Source organism: Pangasianodon hypophthalmus, chromosome 13 (genome assembly GCF_027358585.1).
Source record: "Pangasianodon hypophthalmus isolate fPanHyp1 chromosome 13, fPanHyp1.pri, whole genome shotgun sequence".
Taxonomy (NCBI): Eukaryota; Metazoa; Chordata; class Actinopteri; order Siluriformes; family Pangasiidae; genus Pangasianodon; species Pangasianodon hypophthalmus.
In genome coordinates this window covers 7093264-7109869 of record NC_069722.1, presented here as the reverse complement: position 1 = coordinate 7109869, position 16606 = coordinate 7093264, and the positions used below count along the sequence as shown (strand labels likewise).

Below are 16606 nucleotides of genomic sequence, written 5' to 3'. Positions count from 1 at the left end.
CTCTGACAGTGGAGACTCCTTCCATAAACATCTCCTCAGAAAACATCACTATACCAATGATTACACGTTTTTAAAGTGTGAAGCGTCCTAAATAAAAATCTTGTGTAAATTGTTACCATAGAAACGATATTAGAAGGAGTGTGTTAATATAAGCTTCACAGCCAGCACTACAGTCAGATTTATATTTTAGTACAAATTTAGGTGAACTAAAGGTTAGATTTTTACTCATCTTCACCAAGGGTGCCAATAATTCATGAACATACTGTGTATTTTATATTTATTTAAGCATGACAATCACATAGGGAAGCCATGTGTCAGGCCCTAATAGATATTCCTATAAAATGATCTAAAACACATTTCAATTCTTGCAGCATTTGTACAATCACCTGTTCTATAAAAAGACAAAAAGACACACACCTGTTTCTCATCATTTTACTGTACAAAACATTCTTGTACTGAGATATAAAAAATATAAACACACAGTTATCAGTGTGAGACAAACTGATTTTTGATGAGGGAACTGTTTTCCCTGCACAAAACAAAAGACATGACAAAAGTTACGAGCGTAAAGAAAAATCAATGATCCACAATCATACCTCACACTCTGAGTGAATTCTTAACCTGTCGAGCTAAGCTAAGAAAAAAACAGGAATTTCTGTGCCACAATAGAACATCTCCTAATGCTGGCATTGGGGAAGTGAGTATTAAACAGTATCTGTGGCGAGTCTCACTGCCTGGTGATTGGGGGATTGATACTTGTATGATGCAGTTGGATGAAAAGTGAGGCCAGTAACTGAACTTGTTCTTTTCTATCACATGGGGTAGTTCAACACCACATCCTGCTTGGCCAGCTCCAACAACATAGGATCGTCGAAGAACTTGCTGATACTGACGTCCTCGCTCAAACCCTGCAGACAACGGACAGAACGAGGAGAAAGAAAGAAGTGTAAATGTAAAAGATACAAAATCCAGAAGGCACTTTATGTAGAAAGATAACAATGGTAGAGATATTACAGCGTATCACTGCTTCATATGGATTTTTTTTTTTTATTGTTCAGCATATTGCTGCTTTATAAAGCAAAGACCTTGTGAAATGATCTATCAACATGTAGTAAACTGAAGAGGAAGAGGAAGAGGAAGAAGAAGGAGAAGAAGAATAGGGAATGAGAAAGAAGATAAAGTAAAAAACAGAAAACTTCAGTCTCCCTCTACCTATGCCCCACTGGCTGCTAATCACGCTTTTCCTCCCTCCTTGGCAGACAGTGTCTTCTCTATGTGGTCAAAGTTGGGTATTAATACTTTTAAAGACTTATATATAGATAACATTTTTGCATCTTTCCAGCAATTATCAGGCAAATATTTACTTCCAGGGCAGCATTTTTTTTTAAAGATATCTGCAGGTTCGTAGTTTTGTACGTAGTACATTCTCTACGTTTCCTCAGTTACCTAATGACACTGTCTTAGATGGTTTTTTGGCACCAATTTCATCTTTGAAAGGTTCAGTTTCATATATTTATAATCTGATTAATCGTATTCGCATTGATTCCCTGAATTCCATGAAGGCCCTTTGGGAGGGGGATCTGGGGCAAGAAATATCAGAGGGGGTTTGGTCTGAGATTTCGGAGCGTGTACATAACTCCTCTATTTGTGCTAGACATGGTCTTATACAATTTAAAATAGAACACTGAGTGTATTATACTAAAACGCGGTTGTTTAAGATTTTTGGCGATGTCTCCCCAGCATGTGATAGGTGTCAACAGTCTCCCGCAGATCTCTTACGTATGTTCTGGCTCTGTCTATCCTTACACAACTTCTGGATGGGAGTCTTTGACACCTTATCAGAATTAATTGATGAAAAAAATAGAGCCAAATGCTCTTACGTTTCCCTCATCATCTGCGTCTTCCCTTTCTACATCTAAAAAGGATACCTTGGCCTTTGCTTCCCTACTTGCTAGAAGGCTAATAGTGACTAATTGGAAGTCACCAACAGCTCCCTCTCATTCTCAATGGATTAGAGATACCCTTTTTTTCATTAAATTGGAAAAGATTAGACTCTCATTAAAGGGTTCTTCTAATACATTCAGGAAAATATGGGGCCCTCTTCTCCAGCTGGATAAGAGGATATATTTCTCATCCTCCTTAGATTGATGTGACTCTCGTGGTTTGGCTGGTTGTTAATATCGTGTTTGGTGTGGCACTGGTGATGGTCTGATTATCTATTACAGATTCACTTGTATGTGAGCTGTCAGTTTTTTTTTTGTTTGTTTGTTTTTTTTTTTTTGTCTGTCTGTTTTTGTTTTTCTGTCTGCCAGAAATACCCTTAAAAGATACTTCAATTAGGAAGGAAGCTATTGAAGAAAGAGGAAGATACTGAGAAAATCTCAGAGAGACAAAAAGACTGATGGACACACAGACTGACAGAGGGAATGGATGGACTGATGGCAAAAAACCTAGCTAGCCAGAAAAGGAACCTTAAGTTCCTGAACATGAAGGTGTCAACATCTAGTAAACTGAATGAGAACAGCAAAAAAGAAGAAAAAGGATTAAAGAAGAAAATGGAAAAAAGAAGAGAAATAAATAAAGAAGAAAAAGAAACAAGTAGAACTCAACACCGAAGGTGTAAACGGGGATGCCTCCACTGCCAGCAGGTCCAGTCCTTCTTGTTACTAATTTGTATGCCTCAAATACCTTTAAAATATCCTTCAAACAGGCGGGAAGCGACTGATGAAAACCTATTTCAGACATTTGTCCTTGCTGTGACCCTGACCGCGTTTGGATCAATTTCAAAATCGAATCAGTTCATCTGCTGGTTACGATGATAATTCCATACAAATCCTACAAACATTCAACCACTTTGATTTTGAGATATCGTGCTAATCAGAATCTCTGAGGAATGAACAGACTGAAGAAAAAAAGAATAATATGAAGGAAAAGTACAAAAAAAGAAGAAGAAAGCAAAAAGGAAAAAAAAGATTAAAGAAAAAGAAGGAAATACAAACAAGTAGAACTCGTTTGTTACAATGATAATTCCATATAAATCCTGCAAACATTCTTGAGATATGGCGCTAATGAGAATCTCGGATCGCTTTTACTGGACAATGGGAGGAAAAAAAAGAAGAAAAAGAAAAAAAAAGGGAATACAAATAAAATGGCAAAACCTTTCCAGTCATTTATGTGTTGGTTCACAGGAAATACGGTGACTCAGAAGCTTTCCTAAAAGAGCAAAGCTTACAGCAGGACTACTCCGATGATATCATTGATATGTTAATCAGTTGCTGGCAATGAATTTCTTTATTAATTAAATGGCTGTTTAGCTAGCAGCGCCACTTCATTGCCACTGAGGAAAGCGTTTAAATGATGTTGGATAGACCAGTGGATAGAGCTACATCACAGCGAGACAGTTAAGAAACACAGTATAGAAAACACAGTGCAGGATCACTGGGTAAAAGGCAGCTCATTGGTTTTTTTTTTGGGTTGTTTTTTGATTATGCCTTTGAAAACAATCAGTGAGCATGACCACAGAAAACTCCAGACCTAAACATAATTCTTCTGTGAAGCGAGAGTAGTTTTCCTTTGGAGTTTCATCCGTTCATTTTAGATTTCCTGACGCAGGAAAACCGCCCCAGCATCTCTGATGTAACATTTTCTCTGCTGTTTTTTGTCTAGAACATCCACAACGTCAAAATCCTGTGGTCTGTTCTAGCAGAATAAGAGTTACAACTTTGGAGGGGTTCCTAATATTTATACAGAGGCCCCTTGTGAAGGTCCGTTTCACTGGTGGAAGGCTAACCAGGCTAAAATATTTATGCTATTGTCCCTCTGATTTGTAGCATAGACATTCATTCTTTTTTCCTTATATTATCATCTAAGGATATGTGAAATCTTAAAACGTCCCTTGATATTATAGAATTGGTTTATTATTTGTGAAAGACTGTTGAAGAGAACAAGATGAATGATTTAGATTAACTGAGTACATTGTATATACATGTTAAATATACAAGCAGGGCTGATTTCATTTCTGCCAAAATTCTATCTTTAACTGCAATGTGGAATAACCTCTAAAGAAACACACACAGGTTGTAGCCGTGGTACTAAGAAGCCTCTCAGAAGGAGTGCGAGTGTGAGAATGTGAGAGACTGCGAGTATCTGACCTTGCGTCTACGAGTCTTGACCATGAACTCTCTGGCTAGATGAGGGGCGGGTTGAGGCTCTAACGGCCGAATCACGATGCTCTTGTCCAGAGGATCACCAGGAACAATCTATAGAAATAAGGACAATAAAAAAAAAAAAAATAAAAAAAAAAGAGGTAGTAAGACAGAAATGAAAAATTATGATTCATACCAGTGTAAAGAAAGAACTTCTAATATTTTGGCACATGAATGCCATGGGACAGGTTTTAAGACACAATCTGCTGATTCAGTTCTTCATTATGCAACATCAAAACACACTCAGTGTCAAATCAAACACACACACACACACCCTGAGGTTGACTGCTTGCATGCGTGTATGCACGCGTGTGGGATTATTTTTTTGAAGACTTCTTAAGCCTTTTTCTCTTCATAAGAGGGAATTCCACTGCGGAAGATTAGGAGTTGAAATGACAGAGCTGACAGAGAGCCACTGAACTACTCAGCTCTATGCTTGGATGAGATTCTGCCACACTTGTAAGTTACTTTGAATAAAAGTATTTGCCAAACCAGTGCATGTAAATGATAAACGTAATTATGATCCCACACCAGAGATCTATTTTCCCATTACATTTCAAATTGCAAAAGGCTCCAAGTGTTCGTGTTTTCCCTCTTAACTTTGATACTAAATATAGAAAGTTACTGCACATAGCATCTCTATCACACGTTTAATACTTACTCGTTGAGATGTGAGATCTTTCATTGAGACTGTTTTGACAAGGAATGTGCCAAAAAGGCTACAGTGCCAATGTTTACACTTTGACCAGTCTGTGCGCTCAAATCAATTCTCACGAAACATGCTTTGGAAGAACAATTGTTACACTGAGATGTAAACAGCACTACTGAATGTTCGGTTCTGATTCAATTCTCTAACAACATGACTCAGACAAGCAATACAGTATCGTTTCTATAGTAACAACTAATTCACAGGGACGTGTATGGCGGATGGTCCACACAAAACACTGGATTAAAAACGTGTGAAATTGTTGAAGAGGTGAAGTTTTCTGTGAGGAAACTTTATTTGGTATTTATAGAATGAGTGTGCCAACACTTTGCATCAGTCAGAGGACAATTAAAGGTGAACTTCAAGGTAACTAAGTTTTCCAGAACTTTCTGGTGTCACATTAATTCTTTTATTCCTTACATACAAGTCGCAGTTTTTAGAAAGTTATTGTGATGGTTAAGACCATGCAGTGTTGTATAGAGGGTTATACAGTGTTGTATAAAGGTTACAGCAGTTCAGAATAAACAATGCAGAGATCAACGCTTGAAATTTTGGCTTTTATTTTAAGCTCGTAAAAACCAATCACCGAATGTATATTCAAAACTGTAGCATTAAAGTAACACTCAGTAATTATGAAACACTTCAGTAAAAAAAAAAATAAAAAAAAAAATCCTTTCTTTTATAGGTAAGAGTGTGTGTTTGTGTGTACCTGCCAGTGGTGGAACACACTGAGTGCGAAGGCCTGTCCCTGTGTGTGTGTACGCAGATCAGTCTCAAACCCAAATGAGTCGATTGCAGGAATGAAAGCCTTAATGGTGTATAGAGGCGACCCGGGGATTGGTGCATCCTGTGTCACATGACCTCTGAAAGACAAAGTATTATTAACTTCATTAGAACTGTGACAGTTCTTAATCAGTTACTATAAGAGTGAGTCATTTACTCGCAATTTAACAGAGTGCTGTAAGTAATGTCGCTGTGTGTGACAGTCAGCAGAGTCAGCAGCAGCCTAATTCCCTTTCCTATCCATCCGTGTGTGTGTGTGTGTGTGTGTGTGTGTGTGTGTGTATGACGTGTTACCTCCTGCGTGCCAGTACAGTGTAAACAGCAGATACACAATCAGCAGGAGCTTGAACCTCCACAAAGTAATAGGGCTCCATCAGCCTGGGTGTAGCCTGAAACCAACCAATCAGAGCAAAGAGCTGAGTATTGGCACAAATTCAAGAGTAACAGAGAGCTCGAGCTCTTCAATTAGGATATTGGTTAGAAAGGAAAACACTCCAATACAAGTAATGGAAACAGTGATGACTCTGCAGGAAGAATGATAGCGTAACACAAGGAGAAAAACAGAAACTGCTCACCATGAGGAAGGCGGAATACACGACTCTTCTTGCGGTAGGAATGACCTGCCCGCCTCCTCTGTGTAACGGCTCCTGAGCTATGACTGCATCCAGAATCTTAAACTTCACATTACGAATGGCTGCAGCAAAACACACACGGTACAGCGTTACCATGCCACCATCATTTCGGGCAATCATTTATTCCTGATTAATTAGTTTAATATAATGTTCCATGTACTTGTTGAAATAATCATTTTAAGGGATTGGCTTAGGATATTTTTAAATGATAAATATGTTAATTCTCAGGATATCCACTACTACACTTTATTAGGAAACAGGCCAAAACTGTGATCTTATCGAAAGAAGAATGCAACATTAATGCAGTTCCAGTCTGAAAAGGACAGTTACATAATGATTTCTAATAATCTGCCAAGATCATTTGCCTTTTTTTTTTTTTTTATATATATAAAAGAAGTATTGTTACTGAAAATAAAATGACTGTTGGATGGGTAGGACTTCTGAACAGTGTATAGGCCATGAATAAAAGCTGCTTTAAAGTCACACATAGTTTAATGGTCACATTTATAAATTTGTATATCTTAATTATTAGATATTAAATTAAATATAACTGAATTCAGTAAACGGTGTTTGCTTTCAGACAACCAATTTCTACATTTACATGCACATCAAATTCCGTTTAAGGCCTGTATTCGGGTTGCAGCCATATTCCGAATACGATGTTTATATGCATACAGACATCGGAATACACTTGTATACATGGTTGTTGTAAGTATGCCTGAGTTGCCATTATTAAAACCCCAGCCTACAGCTAAAGATCTGTTAGCACCCACAATTCCTTGCGGACTGAGCATGCGCATATATCTCCTATCAGTGGATTACTGAATAAAGTGTTTACATGGGACAAATTTCCGATTAAAACAGGGATATTCCAGGGGTGGGAATCGGAATTTGGGGAATGAGAATATTGTCTTAATCTGAATCAGGCAATCGGATTGCAGCATTTACACGCATGACTCAATACTAATTAGAATAATGCCAAATTCTGATTAATATCGGAATATTGATGTGCATGTACACTTAGCCATTGTGTAGAATTCGAATGAAATCTTTAAATTCAATTTTTTCTTTTGTCACTTTAGGGTGGGACAAGACTTTAAAATGCTAGAACTTTACCTCTGTTTGAGATACATGAAAAAGAGAAACTGATTACTGTTCGGAAAAATGTGAGAAGGGTTTCCCAGGGTATTTCTATGTTGATGATAGATTGTGATTTGAGTGACTTACGTTCATCACACAGAGGACCTTCTCTAGTTCCCCACTGGAAGCCCTGAACGATGCTGTCCTTCACTGAGCCAAGGAGAGCTTTGTCCACCTACGCGCACACACACACACACACACACAAAACACTATAAAACTCAGGTCTTGCAGGGTTATTTAGTACCTATATGACTGCTGAGAAGGAATGGCATTCTATACAACCTTTATGTGTAACATCTATTAATATTTAGCAATTAATATTTATTTCTTAGTATCGATTAACATTTAGCTATGTTTGTGCTACAGCAGGTAAACCACATAGAAGCAAAATTGAACTTTACCATATTAATAGATGCCACTGTTTTATACAAAAAAAAAAAAAAAAAAACCAAACCTGACAGGTGATGTCAACATCTTTTCACACTTCCTCTCCCACACACAAAGCAATGCAAAACATTTGCATCTAAAACAGTAGCTTGTATACACACCACATGCCAAAGAACAAATAGAATCTTAGGCCTTTATCATACAAGTCTGCCAAAGGTTCATGTTCTACAGTTCATTTATGTAATAAATTACCCAGCTAATGTATCATATATTCATACCTCAGAGGGCAGTGTGTCGTCTACTAAGATGTTGGGTCCAGTGGTGTCGGGTCCAAAAGCCCAGATAGATCGAGCTGCCAGCAAATCCCAGTCATACTTGGTCTGGAAGAACTCTCCCAACTTCTTTCTACAGACAGAGAAAGAAAACAGAGTTGACAGATTGGACGGCTGTGCACTAAATGGAGTGTGACATCCACACTGGCTACACAGAAGTACACACGCTGGTCTCTTCAACTCCAGATTGCATCACAGCTGAGCTCCATTACAAAACACACACGCACATACACACACGTGCGCATGAGCACACTCCAGATGTCTAGTAGATCAATGAAGAAGGGAGTAACAAACTAGTAAGAGAAATTACACAGTCTCTTGTTAAAAGACCCTTTCCATTGTAAACTACAGGAACTTTTGGTATTAGAAATCTGAACCTGTGCATTTTCCCCACTGGCAAGATATCCAGTACCAAAGGTTCCAGCTCAAAACTGGCACCACTGGGATATAACAGGGCTAGAACTATTGTTTCTAGACAATTTAAATGATTATATAGGGTCAGGGGTGGACAAATTGGTAGCCTAATCTGGTATGGCCATAGATTAGCAAATTATGTTAGCTATCACTTTTCTTAATTTAGTCAAGCTAATTATACAAACAACTGATCAGACAAATGAACACCTGTTGGACTTAACAAAGAATGGTTAGTGCGTAATGCATTATAATATTGATGTGGCCAGTTTTGGCATCATCGCTATGTTTCGTTTCAGACATCTGGGGAGAAATGAACTGAAACTAGAACCAGTTCATTCATTACTGTACGTCCCAGGTGTTGTTTCTCATATATTTTATATTACCAAAGCTAATGCAGACATGTGCAGTGTCAAGAAGAGAAGAGTTTGATGAAGCCTGAGCCTTCGCACCTGTTCCATGTAATCTGCACCACCTCGTTCTCAATGTCTTCAGCAAGGCCTTTCTCCAGAGGCTCAGCAATCATCGTGATCTTGTTCCTGGAAGTCAACGTAAAATATGACATGTTCAACAAAAACACAAACAGCCAAAAAAAATTGGACTTTTATTGCTTATAATATACTTTGACACCTCAGGTTTAAGAAGAAATAAATATATTTCACCCAAAATGACATGGAAAGCCTTTATTATCTTGTAAAGACCATGTTGGGTAAGAAATCAGTTTAACAACTGCTGTGGTAAAAACAGTCTGTGTGCCTAAAGATGCAAAAAAAAGCTGTGTTCTGTAGCAAAACAAACTTAAGCTTAATCGATTCAGATCTATATCTTGTAGTAAAGGTTAAGATTTGACCATGTGAAGCATTTTTGCATACTGCAACACATTTTGAATCAAAAAACACATTTCCACAAATCACTAGCACATTGGATTGCTACAATCTGCTTCCCAAATTCTGATTGGCTGCTGTGTAATTGTGTCTAGTTTTCACATACTTTTTATTGGGTGTTTCAGCAAAGCACTTGAGAGAGGATGTTTCCACCACTGTCTCGCAAAACGTCACTACAGGGTCAGCTACCTGGGGTGAAAAGTTAAAGCACACTTTTTTAGAAAAGTAAATCAATATCAGTATACAAAGAGAAAACTAGAAAAATGTAAAACATGCCAGAGACTGTACTGTGTAAGAAAGAAAGGACTACCTTGATGTCGATCTCTGAGTACATCTTTCTCAGGTCGTGCATGACGCAGTCCAGGTAGAGCTCACCTGTACCCAGGATAACGTGCTCTCCAGACTCCTCCACCTACACACACACACATATACGCAATGTCCTGATTAAGTAGTCTGTAAATCAGCCAAAGTAGCAAAGCTCTGTTCACACTGCAGATGAATGCCTGAATGAGATGAGTGAGACTGTGCACTATGGAATGGAGTCATTTTACACGTTCGTTCAGTACAGCGGTGAGCATTTCTGTATGTGCATGCGTGTATTCTACCTTTGTTGTAAGGGATGGGTAGCTCTTGTTAACTTTTCTCAGTCCATCCAACATCTTGGGCAGCTCAGAAGGATTCACAGGCTCCACTGCAATTTTGATGATGGAAGCAGTGTTGAATTTCAGAGGCCTGAAGATCTGAGCCTGAACACACAAACATATCGCTTTGTGTGAATCTGTGGTACAAATCTTTTGTTTAGGCAGACCATTTAACTGATATTGATATGGAGAGTGATTAGGACTGTGATGGGGAAGAAATTCGAGTTTGCACTGGAGTTTTCAGCAGCTTGTGCTTTATGGCATGCAGTCAGACCCCTCTGATGACTCTTACATTAGAAAACACTGAACAGTAGGAAAGAAATGAGAAAGTGAAGGGTGTCATGAAGAATAAAATAAAGTAGAGCTGCTAACAAGAAATCCTAGCAGAAAGAAGAAGACAGAATGACACAAATCATAACTACTAGGGCTAAACCACAGATGTTGCCACCTCTGCTAAAGGGGAGAGTGGAATTTACATGCTAGGATGAAGGTGGAGTTTCAAGAATGGTCACTCTGTCACAATGTCACATTCATGCAATGCTGCCATCTAGTGCACACCTTTACACAGACGCCTTTGTAAAAGCGTGTGCATGTTCACAGATTTGCAGAAGCATAATTCTATCCTCAGGCATAATTCTTTTTCAGTGCTCCTCTGGAGACTAATTTAGTGTCTAATAAAGTGTCTGTCTTTTCACTTGTAGTCAAACATACAGTACACTCCCAAAAAAATGGGCCAAATATTAAGCTTTTAATGGTCTTAACAACAAATCATTGGTCAGAAAATGAGCAAGAATTAAACAAATGCACTCCTGAGACATCTGGTGCCTCCATTTGCTCTTTTCCTTTTGCTGCAGTGAACTGTTTGGGAAAAAGCTAGAAACAGGGAAGTTCACTTATATAGACTTCTTGTATGCAAAGGTAAATTCCTGATAATGATTAAAATGTTAGATGCAAAATCAAACTAACACATGTCTGGGTATACAAAAATTTTCCAAAAATATCTTCTGGGATTTTTTTTCTTAAAAGATTAGTCATTATTTGGTTATATTCCACACCTGATGCAGCCCATCAACGGCCACAAGGCTTAAACATTTAAAGAAATCAAAGGGAAAAGCTCTCCCATACTAACTTCCTTTATCTATATGTTTAATTCTTGCTAATTTCCTGACCAGTGATTTGTTGTTAAGACCTTTAAAAGCTTAATATTTTGCCATTTTGGGCTTGCCCCATTTTTTTTTTTTTTTGCCCAGGAGTGTGTAAGTCTCACCTCTTCATTGCCCCGAGGCTCTGTGATGGTGGCTGTTTTCACGATGGGTTGGTCACAGCCTTCAATTAGCACCCAATTGCCAGCGGGGACCCGATTCACCTCAATCTGATACCTACACAAACACACACACACACACAGGGTAGAATCAGATGCAGGGGTTTATATAAATGCAATGGATAAATCTAGGCCTTTTTTCTACTACACAAAGTACAGTACAACCCAATATTAAATTGAGAGCAGAATCATTGTAGCAGCTCACTAGACCTTTTTGACAGACATTTTACCTCATCAGTCGCCTTCAAGAGAGTGCTCTTGTTTCCATTCTATTTCTATTGTTGTACAGTCATTGTCCTTGTGGTCACTGTTCTGTTTTCTGCTATTTTTATGTGCCATACTACCAAGCAAATCTCCCCTTGTAGGACAATAAAGAACTGAACTGTTTTAAATGGCACAAATGCAGCATGAACACACACACTCTTCCTTTTTCAGATGATTATGGTGAGCAGCATCACAGAGGGTTTTTGTGCACTGATATACTTTCGAGAACATTACAATCACTTCAGTAGCTTGTCAAGGATTTTTCATATTCTTGTTGATATTATAGAAGAACTTTAATAGCTGTTGTTAATAAGCCTTTTTAACAGCCAAACAGACTAAGAAAAGTGTTCCAAGCAGGATGATAATTAAATGGTAATACAATACACGATAATACTGTAATCACCGGGTCTGCAGTCGGCTCTCAAATTAGTGCTAAATGAACTCCATGGTTCAGACTGGTCATCAGTTTTCAATGTGCAGTGGAAAAACTGCCTACTGTGCTTCAAAATGGCTGCTACAGTGAAACCTGTTTCAAGCATGGCTCCCATGGTGAAAAAGCCATTACCTTGCTACAGAGATCCAGAGGCGTCCGACAGTGCAGATCTGCGAGTCCTCTTCGTCCTCCAGTGTGTAATTCTCTCCTAGTACTTTCACCGGCTGCCCTGCCTGCAGCGTTCCGCTCAGAACCCTGCCAAAGGCGTGGAACTGCACTCCGTCATCTGTACTGTACATCTTAGTGGTGTGACACATTAACGGACCCTGACACGAAGAGGAAAATTAGTATGAAATATACTGGTACTATTGTCATATACACACACAAACACACACAGAGTCTTGGGGACATACATCAGGGTCACACTCAGTCATGGCCTCCCCGAGGTCTGAGTCCAGTCCTCCGGTGTAGCTGTGCTCGATCTTGGCTCTGGCGCCCCCTTGAGGAGACGGGATGTGCTGCACGCACATGTCCACAAAACCTGCGAAGCACATTTTGACAGGTAAGCAAGCAAATAATGTTAAATATGGCAATTCTTTATATATACACACACACTACAGATTATTCATGCAGGATACATGACGTAATAGTGCACCATGTGCCTCTCGCTAATTTTAGGAAGTCGCAAACCTGTGAACTCCCCAAAGAAGCGGTTGCAGACGAGTCGCAGCAGAGGCCGGATGTTGAGTTTGAGCTCCTCTTTGGTCAGGTGGATCCCTAATTCATCCAGGACACGTGGCAGTGACGTGTCCACATCCCCGACCACCTACAGAGAGGTTAATATTAAAATAAAATAATAAAATAACAAAATTAAAACTTCCAGAACGTGTGTGTGAGTGGGCCTTACCTGTGAGAGGATCTTGTAGAGCGGCTCCAGGACGAACTCGACAAAGCTGCGCTGTGAGTTACTGTTGGGGGCTTTTTTAGTGAACTTCCTCCTGATTGACAGACAGCACAACCAATCACATTAGAGACAATATCTGAGACGCTTCTCACATTTAAAACAGCAGTTCAAGGGATTCTCACGTCTTGGGGTTGAAGTAGATGTCTCCCCAGAGTCTCTTTGCAAACTCGTTGTAGTTTATGTCACCTGGAAGAAAAAAATATATACCGTATATACATCGCTGCCAGTCGGTACAGGAATGCCAGTTCATCTAGGTGCGTATGTCCGTGTGTGTGTGTTACCATAGGTATCTGAGTAGATCTTGGCGAAAGACCCGAGTGTAAAGCAGATGCTGTACTGTGAGGAAGCGAAACACACGTTGCCCAGAAGAGGAGACACCACTAGAGACTCATCAGTTGTATATGTGCTAACGGAGAATGAAATATAGACGGCAAAAGATCAATGTTATGATCTCAATAGGTGTTTTTGTGTAGAAGCAGCACTGCCTAGCAAACTTTTTGTTACAAAAAAAACAAAAAGCAGCTCATGTAACATGCACAGAGTAACTATAAAAGTGTTACCACTAATTTCTGTCTTGTATCAAATTGTGCAGATTAACTATGTAACTTTTTACCCATTACTATTATTAATAAAAAAGATTGGATTTATTTCTACGGTGAGGAGGATTCTGCATGCCTTAAGTTTGGCTTTGAATGTAGTAAATTAAGAAATGCTAAAATATTGGCATTACATTGTCTCCAAAAGCTCCTTATATCCTCTTTATATCCTTCTGATTGACAGGAAGCTGAAGGTTGAGTTGTGAATAGTCAAACTTACCATAAATGTTGTATTGGATTTATTTTGATGCCAAACTATTACTAGGGTCCAAACATGCACTGAAGATACATTAGATATAAATTATTTATATAAATTCTCCTCCACAGTACACTTCTTCAAATACCTTGGCCATCCCTGCTCTGTAGCTCAGATAATACAGTGTAAAGAATGTTCAATATTTTGGGATGAAGTACCTGAGCATGCCATTGACCTCGTCGACGATATGGCGCAGTTTGTAGTAGGCGTCAGTGGGAGGAAGTTTGAGCTCCAAGATCAGCCGGTCTATTTTGTTGATGCAGATGGTTATGGCCAGCCGCTCCTGTACGGCATGTTTTATCAGACGCTCCGTGTTCAGCATCACCTACGTATACGTGGACAGCAAAACGTAAAATAAATATACAACTGATAAGACATACACAGAGTGAAAACAGAGAGCAGCATAACACACTTGAAGAAAAGCTCTATCCGCCCTCTTACACATACAGGAGTGCACAGATGCCCATGATTGGCTAGTGTCGCTGTGACTGACAGGAGAGTGAGACTATGCCATCCCTCCTGTTAATTTAGAATGGTATATTGTGTGCTGATGGACTGCGTGAAACATTCTGCCCTATTACGAGCAAGACCCGGTCAGTGAGACCCAGCAGCTGCAGGAGCAGGACGACTCACCCCCTCGGCAGCATCGATGAACAGCACAATCCCATCTGAAAGCCTGATTCCTGCTGTAACCTCATCAGAGAAGTTCACATGACCTGAATAACGAGAAAACTGTGATTACCACCGTCCTCATTTCCGTGCATCCTACTGTACTTCAGCATGTGGACTACTTTACCTGGAGTGTCCATAATATTGAACAGGTAGGATTTCCCTCTTGAGTCAGGAAGTACCATTGTCACAGGTGTGCTCTTAATACCAACTCCTCTCTGCAGAAACACACACACCAAACAAATATTACACACAATTTTTATACACATACAGAGAATTGTTTGGAAGCACATTTTTACGGTTAAAAATGTCTTACCTCTTGTTCGGTGAAAAGAATATCTGTATAGCGCAGCTAAAAGACAGAGTGTAAAAGAAAGGTTTAACAAATGAACCACAAGCAGTCCGAATTGCTCATATGCACGTACTCTCATTTGTTTAAGCACAATGACTTTACACTTACATCTGCATCATCTCTCTTACGGATTTCTGGATGAGTCTGTTCAATCAGGCAGTCCACAAAGCATGTCTGTGGAAAACACACACACACACATATGTATATACACACACATGTCACTTAAACACAGCAACTGATTTTAATTATAGATTCATTTAGTGTATGTTTATATATACACAATTCATTATATATGCAGTTATGTGAAAAGGTTTGCATCCACCATGGACTTTTATGGATTTTTACCATTTATCTACAAAAATGTATAGCAAATATAGTATATCAGATCATTAAAAGTGAAATGTGAATTTATGGAACAAGAAAATCTAAAACTTTTTTGCAAAAGAACCAAATGTCAGAAGTCTGATCTGATTTAGAGATACATGTATGACATTTAGCACAGTTTTAAAAGCTTTTACACTAATAGTATTTTGAATTCTCACTATAAATATCTTAACATATACTATTTAACTTTTTTTTCTTTTTTAAACTTAAAGGATCATCTGGGTAACTTGACACACTAAACATCCTGATGAAGTAAATACATTTTAAGGCTATGCAAACTTTTACACTTTACCATAAATACATACATTTAAAAAGCTCAAAGTTTAAGTTTTTTTTTTTTAAATTACACTATGAATATAATAGATTATATTATATTACACTGTCTCTTCTGCGATGTTTCAAAGATATAATGGGTAAAAAAAGCTTCAAATTAAACTCTTCAATAAAATATGTCAGTAAAATAAAAAGGCCAAATAAAAAGCTTTTTAATTTTACTGATGTTTTGAACCCACTTTTTTTTTATCTTTAACACAAAACACTGTGGGTGTATTTATTTTTTTGAATCTTTTGAGGTACTGACCTTGCCGTGGTGTAAATGACCGCACAGAGTGACGTTTCTAATCAGTTCGGAGCTGTCCATTAAATCCGCGAGAAATCTGCAGAGAAAATGAAGAGTTGGTCCAAGTTTACATGATGTCTATGATCCTCAGAAGGAATATGTGATATATTGTGTGTATGCAGACTCACTCCATGTCATAAACTGTAGCTGGAAGCTCTTGCTCTGTAAGAGTGAACTGCTTCGTCTTCACAGGCTTTATAATAGGCTCTGAGGGAGACAGAAACAAAATTATTATTTTGGCTTTGAATTTTAAAAAGCATAAATGTCTGAGCACTTTTACTCCCACCCTGCATACATGACAATTGTGAGATTTCTATTTCTTTTTTTATAGCGTAAAACTCAAGCTTCTAAATACATATAAATTGATGAAGTGAGCATTCACCAGTAAGTGGTTGTGTGTCCTCTTCTTGGACGATGGTCTCCACTTCGGGCCCATAGACTTCCTCTGCAGTCGGATAATACTTCTTATCCTCATGCAGAACGACCTCCATGCCGCCACCATCCTCATCACCATCAACCTGGTCTTCATCCTCCTCATCCTCATCCGCCTGTAGGGACCACACACATTCCATTGCATGATTTAACAGTCTCAGAAAACGTAGATATATTGCTGATGGAATATTTTTT

At 38.7% G+C, this 16606-nt stretch overlaps 1 protein-coding gene across 1 annotated transcript in view; it reads right to left on the bottom strand.

Annotated features, from left to right (window-relative positions):
- Positions 1 to 418: 418 nt before the first annotated feature.
- Positions 419 to 16606, bottom strand: part of eftud2 (elongation factor Tu GTP binding domain containing 2) — a 17873-nt gene continuing 1685 nt past the window's right edge. The window contains exons 3-28 of the mRNA XM_026916950.3: positions 16362 to 16527; positions 16108 to 16186; positions 15941 to 16016; positions 15085 to 15150; positions 14941 to 14976; positions 14752 to 14842; positions 14589 to 14671; positions 14114 to 14280; positions 13385 to 13509; positions 13226 to 13289; positions 13047 to 13137; positions 12830 to 12965; positions 12553 to 12680; positions 12272 to 12465; positions 11389 to 11500; positions 10086 to 10226; positions 9791 to 9892; positions 9587 to 9669; positions 9049 to 9135; positions 8132 to 8258; positions 7554 to 7641; positions 6270 to 6388; positions 5989 to 6083; positions 5621 to 5774; positions 4152 to 4259; positions 419 to 908 (exon numbers count right to left, since the gene is read on the bottom strand). Of these exons, the coding sequence (XP_026772751.1) occupies positions 813 to 908; positions 4152 to 4259; positions 5621 to 5774; positions 5989 to 6083; positions 6270 to 6388; positions 7554 to 7641; positions 8132 to 8258; positions 9049 to 9135; positions 9587 to 9669; positions 9791 to 9892; positions 10086 to 10226; positions 11389 to 11500; positions 12272 to 12465; positions 12553 to 12680; positions 12830 to 12965; positions 13047 to 13137; positions 13226 to 13289; positions 13385 to 13509; positions 14114 to 14280; positions 14589 to 14671; positions 14752 to 14842; positions 14941 to 14976; positions 15085 to 15150; positions 15941 to 16016; positions 16108 to 16186; positions 16362 to 16527 (2814 nt within the window). The 3' untranslated portion in view covers positions 419 to 812. The remainder of the gene's footprint in view (positions 909 to 4151; positions 4260 to 5620; positions 5775 to 5988; positions 6084 to 6269; positions 6389 to 7553; positions 7642 to 8131; positions 8259 to 9048; positions 9136 to 9586; positions 9670 to 9790; positions 9893 to 10085; positions 10227 to 11388; positions 11501 to 12271; positions 12466 to 12552; positions 12681 to 12829; positions 12966 to 13046; positions 13138 to 13225; positions 13290 to 13384; positions 13510 to 14113; positions 14281 to 14588; positions 14672 to 14751; positions 14843 to 14940; positions 14977 to 15084; positions 15151 to 15940; positions 16017 to 16107; positions 16187 to 16361; positions 16528 to 16606) is intronic.